The sequence below is a fragment of the Pongo abelii genome, chromosome 1 (genome assembly GCF_028885655.2).
Source record: "Pongo abelii isolate AG06213 chromosome 1, NHGRI_mPonAbe1-v2.0_pri, whole genome shotgun sequence".
Classification (NCBI taxonomy): Eukaryota; Metazoa; Chordata; class Mammalia; order Primates; family Hominidae; genus Pongo; species Pongo abelii.
Window position 1 is genome coordinate 165,746,823 of NC_071985.2, and position 17,058 is coordinate 165,763,880.

General features: G+C 40.5%; 1 protein-coding gene across 2 annotated transcripts in view; it reads right to left on the reverse strand.

Moving 5' to 3' along the window:
* IL12RB2 (interleukin 12 receptor subunit beta 2) overlaps window positions 1–17,058 on the reverse strand; it is a 90,103-nt gene that overhangs the window by 27,126 nt on the left and 45,919 nt on the right. For both annotated transcript variants that reach the window (XM_063711949.1, XM_054533278.1), the window contains exon 10: window positions 3,621–3,821. In XM_063711949.1, the coding sequence (XP_063568019.1) occupies window positions 3,621–3,821 (201 nt within the window). The remainder of the gene's footprint in view (window positions 1–3,620; window positions 3,822–17,058) is intronic.

The following is a 17,058-nucleotide window of genomic DNA, read 5'->3' on the forward strand; positions in this document are numbered from 1 at the left end:
TCTCAGATTTCTACTACTTGTGAATAAAAGGACCCTTTCATAGATACCTCTCCTGAAATACTTTTACATTTCAAATGAACATTTAAAGGAAAAAGAGATAAGTCCTACTAAGTAACTATAGTATCAGGGAGTCAAAGTAAGAACCCTATCCAGTATTGATTAATGCCCTGCCGATAGGTAGCCAGGGTCGCCTATGCTGACAGTTGATTAGGGTTTAACATTTTTTTTTCAGGAAGAATAATTTTATATCATAGAAAAATTTATTAAATTATTTGTGTTTTATATGAAAATCCATTGCCCATTAAATATTCCAGCAAATAGACAGCACATAAAACTCAGTTGTGCAACCAGTGCTGTCAGAAGAGACCATGACAAGATCAAAACACATGCCATGGGTAAATTCCAGTTTGAGTTCATGAACCAAGCGAAGAGGAGAAAAGGACACAGTCAGTTTAGTATGGTAATCCAAAGATTCCTCATGGGTGGTATTGACACCAAGAAGCCCAAAGGGCAACATGGAATATGAAATCATATTTAATGTGGGAGGGGCCAGTGAGTAGCTTTCAGCCCCCAGTGCCTGGCTGTTCTGCCCCTAGTCGTGAAAGAGGCCAACCAACCACTGCCTTATGGAGGCATGGGAGTTCCAGATGAGCTCATTAGGCAGACAGTTCCATTGTATTTTGCCATTCAAAATGTGAGTTCAGGGCAGAGGCCTTGGGAACTGCTGCATTAGAAGCTGTAGTTTATTTTTGTGAATGGCTCACCTTTAGTGGAGGAGAGAAGACAATGTGGTTCTGTAACTCAGCTGACATTTCCCTTTCCACCAAGAGTCTAGAGCCCTCCTAGCAAGCTTCTTCCCCAGTTCTGGCCTCAAGAACTCCTGTTTTACTGGCTGATTCTTGTATGAACACTCCCTAACAATATCTGCTCCCCACCTCAAAACCTTCAGTGGATGAAGCCCATACTCCTAAGACTTTTATTTCCTTTCTAGAGTCTGGCTGCAATTTCCAGACTCATTTCCCACCACTCCCATACATACATACATACCTAGTACCCTTCAGCAAAGTCCCTGCCGCCATGTTTATAAACCATCACTTAGGTGGTTTTTCTGCAGAAAGCTAATTTCACCTCTTAAGTGTGGGAAAAGGCAAACATTAAATGACCAGTAACAAGGAAGAAGAAGGCAGGAGAGGGCAGAAGAGGGCCCCCAACAACTCTAGGTGCAGGGAAGGTTTTCTAGACGTCATGATGTTATGTATTTGTAAAAGGAGTGGCTCTATATGGTCAGAAGCATTTTCACCCAGACAGGACAGGACTGGTCTCTAGCCTGGCCTCCACCAACCTATAAATCAGGAGCCAGGCTGTATTCTGGCCCACTCCAAAATGCCCAAATCTGCCCCAGCCAGATGCTGGGAAAAAGCTGGTGAAAATCAATAACAATGAGTGATCTTACTGACTAGAAGGGGCCATTCTGAATTAATAATAACCATGAATCGCTTAATTTTTAAGTGTTTATTTCCAGACTGTAACATCAACATAAACTAATAGCTAACCAAGTGTTTCCAAGCAGAACAATTTTAATTTAATAACGTTATTTTATTCATTAGTATATTGAATTTTTTTTTTTTTTTTTAGATGGAGTCTCACTCTGTCACCCAGGCTGGAGTGCAATGGCATGATCTCGGCTCACTGCAATCTCCGCTTCCCGGGTTCAAGCAATTATCCTGCCTTAACCTCCCAAGTAGCTGGGATTATAGGCGCCCACCACCACACCCAGCTAATTTTTGTATTTTTAGTAGGGATGGGGTTTCGCCATGTTGGCCAGGCTGGTCTTGAACTCCTGACCTCTGCCTCCCAAAGTGTTGGGATTACAGGCGTGAGCCACCACGCCTGTATATAAATTTGAATAAAATATTGATTTTATTCAAATAAATATTATTTCTAAAGTGCATAAAGACACTTATTTCACTAAGTATGGAAAACATCTCTCTTGCCATATAGTTCAAACTATCCCACAGGGGTAAGTCCTAATACAGCTTATAATAATGTTTACAATTTCTTAGCAGCTTAAAGTTTGGTAAATGCTTTTTCTATTCACTTTCACCTGATTTGATGGACATAACAGCCCTGAAAGAAAACTGGTTCTACTGCAAAAACTCTAGGGACAGGGAACACACTGCCTTGAGAGGTAATCGATTGTCCCATTAGAGAACATCAAAGGCAGGAAACTTCTTTTTCAAAATTGAGCTGATAGCTACTTCTTTTATAATTTCCACATAGGGTTTTAGTTTTTCTCTCCAGAGCAACAAAGGAAAACAAACCAGCAACAGCCATCAAGCCGTCCCATTCCCATGCCCATCTAGAATTCTCTTTTCTAGGCTAAATAGTTTCCAGATTAGAAGTTCCAGGCTCCTAATAACTTGGTCATCTTCCTCTGGATGCTTACTAGGTTATGTAGGCAGCATTCTATTTAAGGGTAGTGATGAAAAATTAACCTGCTAGAACTCTGAGCAGTCAGACTATAAAAGAGGTACACAGTTAAGGATGGACTCATGTATGATTATGCAGTGTGCTATTTATTTCATTTGTATAAATCTTGTCACCTTAAGCAGGGTGTGTATTTTCTCCTAGACAGGTGTAATGATTGTTATAGAAACATTATAGGATTTAGAGCTTGAAAACCTTAAAATATTAGCTCTGTCTCATGTAATAATAATAATAATGATGAGAGCTAAATTACTGAGCCCCTAAAATGTATTAGGCATTGTTCAAAACATTTTCCACGAAGTAATTCAGCTAGTCTTCACAATAACCCAACGAGGCAGGTAATATTATTATCCTCATTTTTCAGATGAGGAAACTGAGGCACAAAGCGGTTAAATAACTTGCCCTAGATCACACAGACAGATCACAAGACTCAAACCCAGGTAGTATGGCTGCAGAGACAGAGCTTTAAACCACTGATTCAATTCAGTGCTGAATTTATGCTTAACAATGACATTAACTAAGTTCTGCCCAATCATTTTAATATATTTTCAGATGCATTCTCTCACTTGATTCTAACCACTGAAGATTAGGAAACTGAGGATTAGAAATACCAATTGTCATATAGATAATTCTGGATTTAGTATTACACAATTAATAAGTAACAGAATTGGGACTGAAGGATTTCCTGGTTTCCTCATTTATATAATGGCCATACTGACTCTTACTGAACATGATTGCTTTGAGAGTTATTAAATAAATGAACTCCCCACAGAGTTAAGGATGGCCTCATGTATTATCATGCAGTGTGCTATGATAAATAAAGGTGTGTACTACACTGGCCAGTTAACTTAGCTCTCAGCCATACTTGTTTGGTTCAATTATTCATTCTTCTTCTTTGGCATTGTGCTAGGGATATGGATTTTCCATAAATAAGAGAGTTTTTAGTCAACCAGTTGGTCATTTATGTCTGCAGTGTAGTATTCTAAAGTGCTGCTGGATGGACTCTAGGTCATCAGTCTCTCTTATCATGTAGCCACCTGTAACTGAAGGCAGGGTTCTGGCTCTTGCCTGCAGTTTCCCCAAACAAATGTGAACTTAGTAACCCTCTAGAAGGAAGGTGAACAATTAGGTACCTGAAATCAGAGCAGACACATTGTAGGGCGGACTCCGTAGCCAGTTTAGAGGGACTTGTGTGTCACCCCCTGGATGGAGCTCTCTCCATTCCACCACGTACTCCTGAACAGCAGAGGGATCTTTCCTGGGAGGCTGCCAAGTCACCAGAATGTTGTCCATGCCCTCTGAGTTTGCAGAGACCTGGCGAGGAGCCAGCAACCCTTTATCGGGCAGAAAGAGGAGAGACAAAATAAAAAAAGAGGAGGGATAAAGATTTAAACAACAAAAAAAGCCAAACAGCTTATCCCAAAAAAGTTTTAGGAAGAATCTGTTTACTTTTAAAGACTCTGGAGTCACAGATTTAAGTTCATTTCATTTCTCAGTTCATGGAGAACTAACAACATCAGCTTGTTCAAACATTATGTAAAATGTTATGTGTACAATTATTTTCCCCTTCTTTTCCTTTCTCTTTCTTTTCTTTTCTTTTCCTTCCTTCCCTTCCTTCCCTCCCTTCCTCCCGTCCCTCCCTCCCTCCCTCCCTCCTTCCTTCCTTCCTTCCTTCCTTCTCTCTTTTCCTTTTTCTTCTCTCTCTTTCTTCTTTTTTTTTTCTTGAGACAGGGTCTTACTCTGTCATCCAGGCTGGAGTACAGTGGCATAAGCACAGATCACTGCAGCCTCAACCTCCCAGATTCAAGTGATCCTCCCACCTTAGCCTCCTGAGTAGCTGAGACCACAGGCGCATGTCACCACACACAGCTAATTTTTTTTTTATTAGAGAGAGACAAGGTCTTGCTACGTTGCCCAGGCTGATCTCAAACTCCTGGGCTCAAGTGATCCTCCTGCCTTGGCCTCTCAAAGGGCTTGGATTACAGGCATGAGCCAACATGCCCAGCCCCACTCCTTTTTCCATTTCTATAGCCTCAAAGGTGCCTAATCTTTGTGAGTATATTAGACATCTTTCTAATCCACCTTTCATATATTTGTTTAGACAAATTCCTATCCTTGAAATTTAGTGTTATTTTGTGCCTATGTGTTGAATTTTCATGAAATGTATTGGGAGATAAATCTAATGCTTTTTCTTTTTTTCACTCAACATGTTTCTGGGACATATACATCCTGCTGCTATTATGTAAATCCAACTCATTTTTTCAGACTGCTACCTAAACCCTTTACTTGTCCAATGTTTGAATGACAAGCAGGAAGTTCTTTTGGAGTGTTTGCAAACACAAACAAGGATGCAATGAATATTCTCTTGCATGTTCTCTTGTGTGCCTGTGCAGGAATGTTTCTGTGTTTCTGGATATATATGCATAGAATTGCTTGATTATAGAGCAAATTCACATATTATTTTACAAAATACTGCCAGATTTATCTCTCAAATAGCCACTTGACACTCTGGCAAGAAAAGCAGGAAGGCTGTCATTTATCCACCAATACTTAGTATTTTCTGATTTTCTAATTTTTATCAATCTGGTATATATAAAGTGGTATTTAATTGTGGTTTTATTTTCATTTTTCTGATTTCTCTTTTTTTTTTTTTTTTGAGATGGAGTCTTGCTCTGTCTTGCCCAGGCTGGAGTGCAGTGGCACCATCTCGGCTCACTGCGGCCTCCGCCTCCCAGATTCAAGCAATTCTCCTGTCTCAGCCTCCTGAGTAGCTGGGACTACAGGCCTCTGCCACCACACCCAACTAATTTTGTATTTTTAGTAGAGACAAGGTTTCCCCATGTTGGCCAGGCTGGTCTTGAACTCGTGACCTCAGGTGATCCACCCGCCTCGGGCTCCCAAAGTGCTGGGATTACAGGTGTGGGCCATCACACCCGGCCATTTTTCTGATTTCCTATGAAGCTGAGCTTCTTTTCATATATTACTAGTTATTTGACTTTCCCCTTCTATGAACTGCCAATTCATATACTTCACTCATTTCCATTGGGTTTCCTGCATTCTCTCTGATTTGCAGACAACTTTTTATATTGTAGATTTTAGTCTTAACATAACAGTTTTCAACAGTATCTTACCTAGCCTGTCAACTCTGATAACTTAATGACACATATATAGCTACTTTGTTGTTGGTAAATTTATCCATGGCTTGTGTACTTTACATCTTATTTATGACCCTTCTATCCATGGCCCCTTAAGATGACCCTTCTAGCGTAGGGTCATGAAGATACTCAACTACATTTTCTCCCATTGGTTTTTAGTTTTACCTTTCACATTTAATGGGTTTTTAAATTCAAATCCAACAAAAGGGTTTTTTTTTTCAGGGGGATAATACATATTACTATTTTTCCACATGGTGAGTCAATTTTTCCCAATGTCATCACATTTGGCATCTCATCCCTGTCATATACCAAATTTCATATCATCATGGGTCTCTGTCTGGGTTGGCCACTTTACCAGAAAACGCTGTTCATGTTACCAGGCTTTGTAGTGTCTGACTATGGGTCCATTTCATCTAGATTATCAAATTTGTGGGCACAGAGTTGTTCATAGTATTTGATTATTATCCTTTTCATGTCCATGGGATCAGTGATGATAGCCCCTTTTTATTTATGATATTGGTAATTTTCATCCTCTTTCTCTCTTTTTTTTAGTTAACCTGGCTAGAAATTTTATAAATGTTATTGATCTTTTTAAAGAATCAGCTTTTGGTTTCATTAATTTATCTCTTTATTCCAGTTTTGAATTTCATTGATTTCTGCTCTTTTATTATTATTACTATTTGCTTACTTTGGGGTTATTTGATCCATTTTTTTTTAGTTTCCTAAGGCAAAAGTTTAGATTATTGATTTTAGACCTCTCTTCTTTTCTAATGTATTCATTCAATGTTATAAATTTTCCTCTAAGCACTGATTTTGCTGCATTCCATAAATTTTGATGTTTTATTTTTATTTTCAATTAGTTCAAAATATTTAAAAATTTCTCTTGAGACTTTGACCAATGTGTTATTTAGAAGTGTGTTGTTTAATCTCTATTTTGGGATTTTCCAGCTATCTTTCTGTTATTGATTTCTAGTTTATTTCCCCTGTGGTCTGGGAGCAGACATTGCATGATATCTATTCTTTTAAATTTGTTAAGGTGTATTTTATGACCCAGAATATAGTGTATCTTGGTGAATGTTCCATATGAGCATGAGAAGAATGTGTATTATGCTGTTGTTAGATGATGTTGGCTACAGATGTCAATTATGTTTAGTTGATTGAGGATGCTGTTGAGTTCAACTATGCCTTTAATGATTTTCTGTCTGCAGTCTTTGTCCTGTCTGCAGGATCTGTCCATTTCTGACACAATGATGGTCTTGAAGTCTGACTATGATAGTGGATTCATCTATTTGTCTTTGCAGTTCTATTGGTTTTTGGCTCATGCATTTTGATTGTTTTTAAGTTCATACACATTAAAGATTGTTAGGTTTTCTTTGAGAATAGATTCCTTTATCATTAAGTAATGCTCCCAGTTACCACTGATAACTTTCTCTGCTTTGAAGTCTGTTCTGTCTGAAGTTAATACAGCTACTCCAGCTTCTTTTTGGTTAATGTTAACATGGCATATCTTTCTCTATCTCTTTACATTTGCTCTATATGTGTCAATTTTAAAATTTATTTATTTATTTTGAGACGGAGTCTCCCTCTGTCTCACAAGCTGGAGTGCAGTGGTGCAATCTTGGCTCACTGCAGCCTCTGCCCCCTGGGTTCAAGTGATTCTCCTGCCTTATCCTCCCAAGTAGCTGAGATGACAGGCGTGCACCACCACACCTGGCTAATTTTTGTATTTTTAGGAGAGACAGAGTTTCACTATGTTAGCCAGGCTAGTCTTGAACTCCTGACCTCAAGTGATCCGCCTGCCTCAGCCTTCCAAAGTGCTGAGATTACAGGCGTGAGCCACTGTGCTGGCCTATATGTCTATATATTTAAATTTGGTTTCTTATAGACAACTATAGTTGGGTCTTGTTTTTTATCCACTTTGACTATTTGTTTTGTAATTGTTTTTAGTCCAGTGATGTTCAAAATAACTTGATGGAGTTGGAGTAATATGTACTACATGTGTTACTATTTTCTATTTGTTGCCTTTGTCATCTGTCCCTTGTTTTGTTTGTCATTCTTTTTCTGCCATTTGTGGTTTTAATTGATCAGTTTATATGATTTCATTTTCTGCCCTTTTTTAGCATATCAGTTATATTTCTTTTAAAATGGTTTTTAGTGCTTGCTCTTGCTCTACTATTTGCAATATACATTTACAACTAATTCAAGTCCCCTTTCAAATAACAATATACTGCTTCATGGGTAGCAGAAATCCCTTAAATAGCAAAATAATCCAAAGTCCTCCCTCTTATCCCTTGCTGGGATTCATTGCTATCTTTCATTTCACTTATATATAAGCATGCATAAGCATTTATAATACACAAACATATGTAATCAAATACATTGTTACTATTCTTGTTTTGAATAAACTGCTATCTGTTAGGTCAATTAAGAATAAGAAAAATTGGCCGGTCACAGTGGCTCATGCCTGTAATCCCAGCACTTTGGGAGGCCGAGGTGGGCGAATCACCTGAGGTTGGGAGTTCGAGACCAGCCTCACCAACATGGAGAAACACCGTCTCTACTAAAAATACAAAATTAGCTGGGCATGGTGGCACATGCCTGTAAACCCAGCTACTAGGGAGGCTGAGGCAGGAGAATCGCTTGAACCTGGGAGGCGGAGGTTGTGGTGAGCCGAGATCACGCCATTGCACTTCAGCCTGGGCAACAAGAGTGAAGCTCTGTCTCAAAAAAAAAAAAAAAAAAGAATAAGAATAATTGGCCAGGCACAGTGGCTCACGCCTGTAATCCCAGCACTTTGGGAGTCCGAGGCGGGCGGATCACGAGATCAGGAGATCGAAACCATCCTGGCCAACATAGTGAAACCCCGTCTCTACTAAAAATACAAAAATTAACTGGGCATGGTGGCGTGTGCCTATAATCCCAGCTACTTGGGAGGCTGAGGCAGGAGAATCGCTTGAACCAGGGAGTTGGAAGTTGCAGTGAGCAGAGATCATGCCACTGCACTCCAGCATGGTGACAGAGCAAGACTCCGTCACAAAAAAAAAAAAAAAAAGAGTAATTAAAGTTTGTATCTTACCTTCACTTATTTTTTCCTTGATATTCTTCCTTTTTCTGTATAGTTCCAAGTTTCTGACCTATCTCATTTTCCTTCTCTCTGAAAAACTTCATTTCACATTTTTTGCTAGGCAGGTCTGCTGGCAACAAATTTCTTCAGTCTTTATCTGGGAAGTCCTTATTTCTCCTTCAACTTTTAAAGTATAATTTCACAGGGTATAGACTGCTAGGTTGGTGGGCTTTTTTTCTCTCAATACTTTAAATATTTTACTCTACTCTCTTCTTGCTTCCATGGTTTCTTTTTTTTTCTTTTTCTTTTTTGAGACAGAGTCTAACTTTGTTACCCAGGCTTGAGTGCAGTGGCGTGATTTTGGCTCACTGCAACCTCTGCCTCCCAGGTTCAAGCAGTTCTCCTGCAGCAGCCTCCCGAGTAGTTGGGATTACAGGCACACGCCACCATGGCCAGCTAATTTTTGTATTTTTAGTAGAGACAAGGTTTCACCATGTTGGCCAGGCTAGTCTTGAACTCCTGACCTCAGGTGATCCACCCACCTCGGCCTCCCAAAGTGCTGGGATTACATGCGTGAGCCACCACGCCAGGCCTGCATGGTTTCTTTGAAGAAGTTAGATGTAATTCTTATATTTGGTCTTATAAAGTTTTCTTTTTCCTGTGGCTTCTTTCAAGAGTTTTTCCTTTATCTTTGATTTTCTGCCATTTGAATGATTGTATGTAGGTATAGTTTTTTTTTGTGGGTGGAGGGTGCCATTTACCCTGTTTGGTGTTCTTTAAGGTTCCTGGGTCTGTGGTTTGGTGTCTGACATTAATTTGAGAAATTCTCATTCATTATTGTTTCAAATATTTCTTTTATTCCTTTCTTTTTTTTACCTTCTCATATTTCCATTATGTGTAGGTTACATCTTTTGTAGTTGTTCCACAGATTTTGTATATGCTGTTATGTTTTTTCAGTCTTTGTTCTCTTTGCTTTTCAGTTTTAGCGGTTTCTATTGACATATCTTCAAGCTCAAAAACTCCTCCCCCAGATATGTCTATTTCACGAATCACCCATCAAAGACATTCTTCATTTGTTACACTGTTTTTGATCTCTAGCATTTCTTTTTTGACTCTTTCTTAGAATTCTAATCTCTGATTACCCTGTCCATCGGTTTTTGCAGGTTTTCTACTTTATCTGTTAGAGCCCTTAGCATATTAAACATAGTTGTTTTAAATTCCTGGTCTGATAATTCCAACATCCCTGCCATATCCAAGTATGGTTCTGATGCTTGCTGTGTCTCAACTAACTGTTGTTTTGTTGTTGTTTGTTTTTTTGCCTTTTAGAATGCCTTATAATTTTTTGTTGAAAGTTGGATATGATTTACTGAGTAAAAGCATATGCAGTAAATGGGCTTTTAGTAATGTGGTAGAAAGGTGTCAGGGGAAAGAAAGCATTCTATAACCCTATGATTACATCCCAGTCTTTTTGTGAGGCTGTGCTCCTGGACTGGGAACTTGCCAGTGCTTATCAGTTTTCCCCCCTTAAGTGGGATAGGATGGCTACAGTGGGCTGGAGTTGGGTATTTTCCTTCTCCCACCTAGAAGAATAGAGGGGATTGGAGTTGGGTATTTCCTTTCCCTCCACATAGAAGGCCAGACTAGGATGGAATTAGATATGTTCCTCCCACCAGGCTGGTTAGGTTCTGAGAAAACTCCAATAGTTTAGCCCTATTAAAACAGTTTCCTTGGAGGGCGGGCCTTGTTAAGAACAGAATGCTCTGGTGTATTTTTTTTTTTGAGATGGAGTTTTGCTCTGTCACCCAGGCTGGGGTGCAGTAGAGTGATCTTGGTTCACTGCAACCTCCACCTCCTGGGTTCAAGTGATTCTCCTGCCTTAGCCTCCCAAGTAGCTGGGATTACAGGCACATGCCACCACACCTGGCTAATTTTTGTATTTTTAGTAGAGACAGGGTTTTGCTATGTTGGCCAGGCTGGTCTGAAACTCCTGACCTCAAGTGATCTGCCTCCTTGGCCTCCCAAAGTGCTGGAATTACAAGGCGTGAACCACTGCACCTGGCCAACTCTGATGTATTTTATAACGGTTCCTTTTTCCCTCCCACTGAGAGAAACATGGGGGATTTTTCTGATATTCACTGTGATAACCTGGTCAATCTCCTTTTTTTTTTTTTTTTTCTGAGACAGTCTTGCTCTGTCACCCAGGCTGGAGTGCAGTGGCGCCATCTTGGCTCACTGCAACCTCTGCCTCCCGGGTTCAAGTGATTATCCTGTCTCAGCCTCCCAAGCAGCTGGGTCACAGGCACGCACTACCACGCTGGCTAATTTGCATTTTTAGTAGAGATGGGGTTTCACCATGTTGGCCAGGCTGGTTTCAAACTCCTGACCTCTAGTGATCTGCCTGCCTCAGCCTCCCAAAGTGTTGGGATTACAGGTGTGAGCCACCATGCCCAGCCCCTGGTCAAGCTCCTTAAGATAAAACTCACAAAACTGTGAGGACCTCCTATGACTGATCCCCAGTGGAGATTTTAACTCTCAGATTTGTCCATTCTGAGTCTCCAGCAATTTGTGAGTTACAGTTCAGGTTTTCTTACCTCAGCACTGGTTCCCATGAAGTTTTCTGCTTGGGGATTTTTGCTATGGTAATTTGTGATTCTCTGTATTAACCTGTCTGTCTCTTCAATTTTTGGGGCAGTGGCTTGCCATATAACCTCACTTCTCACAGGTCAAAGAAGAAGTGTTGATTTTCCAGTTTGTTGAGTTTTTACTTGTTATTATGACAGAATGATGACTTCCAAAGTACCTTAGATGCTAGACTGGAAACTGAAAGTATCACCACTGTGTGTGTGTATGTGTGTTTTTTTTGTTTTTTTTTTTGAGATGCTCTGTTGCCCAGGCTGGAGTGCAATGGCATGATCTCGGCTCACTGCAACTGCCACCTCCCAGATTCAAGTGATTCTCCTGTCTCAGCCTCCGGAGTAGCTGAGATTAAGGGCATATGCCACGACTCCCGGCTAATTTTTGTATTTTTAGTAGAGATAGGGTTTCACCATGTTGGCCAGGCTGGTCTTGAACTCCTAACCACAAGTGATCCACCCGACTCGCCCCCCAAAGTGCTGGGATTACAGGCGTGAGCCACTGTGCCCAGCCTCCACTAATTTTTAATACATGTGTTGAATTTACATCTCTCATTCATCAGGTTATATGTCAAGGTTCATAAGTGATTTAGGCAATAACTTTTCTTGTGCTATCTTTATCTGATTTTAATAACAAAGTTAAATTCATCTTAGAAAATAGGTTGGACAGCTTTCTTTATTTTATGTTTTCCATAGCAACTTGAACTAACATTGAATTCAGAGTTCAGTTGTAAAACAATGTGGGGCTGGGGCTTTTTTGGAGGGCATGTTGTTTATAAATAAGTTTTTTATTCTTTTTTTTTTTTTTTTTTTTTTGAGACAGAGTCTTGCTCTGTCACCTAGGCTGGAGTTCAGTGGCACGATCTTGGCTCACTGCAACCTCTGCCTCCTGGGCTCAAGCCATTTTTGTGCCTCAGCCTCCCGAGTAGCTGGAACTACAGGCGTGCACCACTATGCCTGGCTAATTTTTGTATTTTTGTAGAGATGGGGTTTTACAATGTTGGCCAGGCTGGTCTGGAACTCCCGGCTTCAAGTGATCTGCCTGCCTTGGCCTCCCAAAGTGCTGGGATTATAGGCATGAACCACTGCACCTGGGCTAAGTTTTTTATTCTTAACAGTTATTTATTTAAAATTAAAAAAATATTTTTGTGACGATTTTTTAGCTTTTACAATATTTAACCATAAGTTTATTTCAGCTAGGTTTGAAAGTTTACTTTTACTAGGGGAAAATATTCTTTCCCTCTTGTTTTGCTTGGTGTTTTATTTGCATCTTCTCTCTCTCTCTTTTATCCTTACATCTTGTTCCTCTGAATTTACTCTATTACCTAAGTTCTCTCTCGTTTTAATTTTTTTAATTTTAATTTTAATTAATTTTTTTTTGAGATGGAGTTTTACTCTTGTTGCCCAGGCTGGAGTGCAGTGGCGCAATCTCAGTTCACTGCAACCTCTGTCTCCTGGCTTCAAGCGATTCTCCTGCCTCAGCCTCCAAAGTAGCTGGGATCACAGGCCCACACCACCATCCCCAGCTAATTTTTGTATTTTTAGTAGAGACGGGGTTTCACCAGGTTGGCCAAGCTGGTCTCAAACTCCTGACCTCAGGTGATCCGCCCGCCTTGACCTCCCAAAGTGCTGGGATTACAGGCGTGAGCCACCGTGACCAGCCAGTTCTCTCTAATTTTTTAAATGATAGTTTAGCTGGAGAAACATTTCCAGATTTAAAGTTCTTTCATTTCTTCCATTTGAAGATATTACATTATTGTATTTTTATATGTTTTGTTATTGACATATCTAGTGTCCTTTTGATTCTTGTTCCTTAGTAGGTGATTTGCTTTTTTCTCCCTAAATATTGTTATACTTTTTTCTTTGGCTTTAAGGTCCTACACTTTACAATAAAATGAAAAAAAAATTATGTTGGGTTTAGCACTCTGAGGCCTTTCCACTTGAGATCTTATGTCTTTCTTTCATTCTGTAATATTCTTGACCACTAGTCTTCAAATATTTGCTCCCCTCCATTTTTTATCTCTACTCTAACTCCTTTTAGATGGTTGATATAACTTCTATTTCTGCTCTTTCAGTGTTTTAATTTTTCTAACCTTTCAATTTCTTACCCATTTTTTTACACCTTATGGAAGAATTTCACCCCTAGTCCTCCTCTCACTAATTTAATCTTCAGATCAGTCCTCTCTGCTATTCATCCCATCGGCTGAGTTAGTTGTTTCAATAACTAAACTTTCCTTGCATTCTCTTAAATATATTGGAGTTTGTATGCTGGAAAAGATAGATGTAATTGACCACTCTCAGACAAAAGTAGAATAGTATTCTAGCAAAATGTTCAAACCACATGAAGCCCTAATATGAAAAGATGTTTGAAGAATGCAATGCAACTGAAGTTTAAGAGATGGAAACAACTAAATGTGTGTGTTTTCTAAATAGACAAAGTATATTAGAAACTTCAAAGGTTAAAAAAAACACTTTTGCTAACTTCTATTATTTGTTGCTATACAATACTGAAATCATTTTCTTTAGTAGCCGTTTGAGGTTATTCTAATAAAACATGCTTTTTTTTTCTTTTCTTTTTTTTGAGACAGAATCTTACTCTGTCACCCAAGCTGGAGTGAAGTGGCATGATCTCGGCTCACTGCAACCTCCACTTCCCAGTTTCAAGCAATTCCTGTGCCTCAGCCTCCTGAGTAGCTGGGGTTACAGGTGTGCGCCATCACACCCAGCTAATTTTTCTTTTTTCTTTTTATTTATTTATTTTTTTAGTAGAGACAGGGTTTTGCCATGTTGGCCAGGCTGGTCTTAAATTCCTGGCTTCAAGTGATCCGCCTGTCTCAGCCTCCCAAAGTGCTAGAATAACAGGCATGAGCTACCATGCTTGGCCTAAAACATGCTATATTTAAGAGTGAATAAGCAATCTGTTTAACATCACATAAAAAACCCCTAAACATTCCATGCTGACTCTGTTTGGGTTTTCTTCATAACTACCTGTTTCTGATTCATGTTTTGGTATTCTCTCTTATCTTTCTAAGGATACTTTTTGCATTTATTCTAATCTGTTGTACTGTCTGTTGCATTAGTTCTGTTTCCTATGATACTGATTTGTTGCCTGTCATTCCCAGGCTTGTGGTCTTCACATTTGTCTTGATGTTTTCTTTTGGGATCATGTTTTATTTTCTTTGATTGGTCAACAACCTTGGCTTTTCTTTTTTTATAGGGAGAGGAGTCAAAGTACAGCTGTAGCTCATGGTCCTCCATGTATGTTTAGGGTAGGGAGGAGGGGCTTTTCAGCTTGGAAAGCTCCAGGCCAGAGACCCTGCAGTGATACAAGCTGAGCTCTTTGTCCCCAGGCACCCCTTAGGCATACATGTACCTCCAGAATCAAACTAGTACCTCTGTGATAGGCACTGCTTTTCATGATGGAACTGAGCTATTATTCTTGTTTGAAACTGCCAGGCCCATGGGATGGGTGGCAGGAAAAAAGTGCTGAAGGGTCGGCCAGCTCACAGGCACTCTTTGCTCCCAGCTCTCCTCCCCAGTGAGGTTCCAGGGCTTCCTTGACAGTGACTCTGCACTGCTCCCTAGAATTTCCTACCCCATCATAGAGATGCCTGGGCAGCAATCACAACAGGGTAACAAGGGGAAGAAACAAAGAGAACAAGTAGAAAGCTCCCTTGGTCCTCCCTGCTTCATCACTATTCCCCACTAGGGGGAACTCAGCCATCCATATCTTATCTCTCTGCAGCAGCTTCAGGGCCAGGTTTAGTGGTAGAGCCTGTAGACAGTGTACTGGCCATCTTGTCAGGAACTGGAATTCCCAGCAATGGTTCCTTGTCTTCACTTGCCTTGGTATTTGATGTCCCAGTTATACTGTGGGCTTTTTGTTTTGTTTTGTTTTTTGAGAATAAAATTTACTCATTCAGCAAGTATTTTTTGAACACTATGGTTTGCAAGATCCTTTGCCAAGTATTGAGGTAAAAAAGCCAAAGAGCCTTTCTAACCACTGCTTTCTCTGGAATTAGCTAAGTAAATCAACTTGACATTGCCTAAGGTTCTTCTGTCTCTGAGTCACCACACTTGCCAGAACCAACCTAGAATTCCCTCTCTCATGATGTTTGCTGGGGCATGTTCTTTCCTTCAAAAGTCTGCTAACAACTCACCTTCTCCCTGTCACCTTTCACAATTATTCCTTTAGCCTCAATCATTCAACTTCCCATCTCCATTTTCACTGAGAGCTTCTATATGAAGTTATAACGTTCAGAAGGCATTTGGAAAAAGTGCTCACCTAAGGGTAGTCTGGTTTTCCATGTAGCTCTGCCACTATTGGATGTATGATCTTGGCTCAGTTACTTCACCTCCTAGGGCCCCAGTCTCTGCCATCTCTGTGAGCCTGTGTTTATGAGCATACTGGCTTCTGACTCTTCCTGTGGTTTCAAGAGGTCTTGAGTAGAAGGGCTGGGTCTTTGAAATATTTAATACATTTTACTAGTTGACTGGTAGGTTTAGCACACATTCCTTTTTTTTTTTCTTTTTGAGACAGGGTCTCTCACTCTGTTGCCCAGGCTGGAGTACAGTGGCATGATCTTGGCTCACTGCAACCTCCACCTCCCAGGTTCAAGCGATTCTCCTGCCTCAGCCTCCCGAGTAGCTGGGACTACAGGCGAACACTACTACACCTGGCTAATTTTGTATTTTTTGGTAGAGACAGGGTTTCACTGTATTGGCCAGGCTGGTTTTGAACTCCTGGCCTCAAGTGATCTACCTGTCTCGGCCTCCCAAAGTCCTGGGATTACAGGCATGGGCCACAGCGCCTGGCCCTGGCCTTTTTTTTTTTTTAGACAATGTCTTGTTCTGTTGCCTAGGGTGAAGTACAGTGGCACCATCATGGCTCATGGCAGCCTCCAACTCCTGGGCTCAAGCAATCCTCCTGCCTCAGCCTCCCAAGTAGCTCAGAAAACAGTCATGTGCCACCATGCTTGGCTAGCACGTAACTTTTATCATAAGCTAACAACATCACTCTTGTGCCTCTTGATATACAATGCTGTGGCAGGTGCTTTTTACAATAAATTTGTCTCTGTTCTCTCAAAATCAGCATAAATCAGCCTAAATAATGTCGGGGCATTATTTTATCCTTTTCTTGAAGGAAAGATACATATGTAAATAGTATGAATGTATACTGAAAGAGGAGAAGGCACAAAGTCATGTTCTACCCCTACAGATCATTCAGGGTATGTGTGAGACAAAGTCCTCAAAGACAGGACCATGCAGTTCGCCAATTTGTTCTCCAGGTCCTTCTGGGACACACAACTACTTGTGTTGAATGGCTCAGGTGTGATCTTAGGAGAGGCAAGAGGCCCTTGAGATTCCGGCACTTCTAAGACTCTCTTAACTACAGCTCGGTTCTAAAGAATTGCCTCATGTCCTTCTTTCCCTCCCGACATGATCTCTGCATCAACCCCATTCTTACGATTCTATGATCAATGGTCCTCTGTCCACTCTCAGAGGATGAAGTGTTCCTCTTCCCTCTTTTGGTCACTGGCTCCTCATCATCTCCCATCTCTCCAGGGACTTTATTCTATTATTCCTCCCTCTCCTTTGTCTTCAACTTCTTCCTTATCCCTGGTTCTTCTTTTCAAGTCCTATGCCTGCTCAGCTCTCACTTTAAAACAAACCCTCACGCCTGTACACCTGCTCTCCCTCACCTGGCTAGCACCACTTT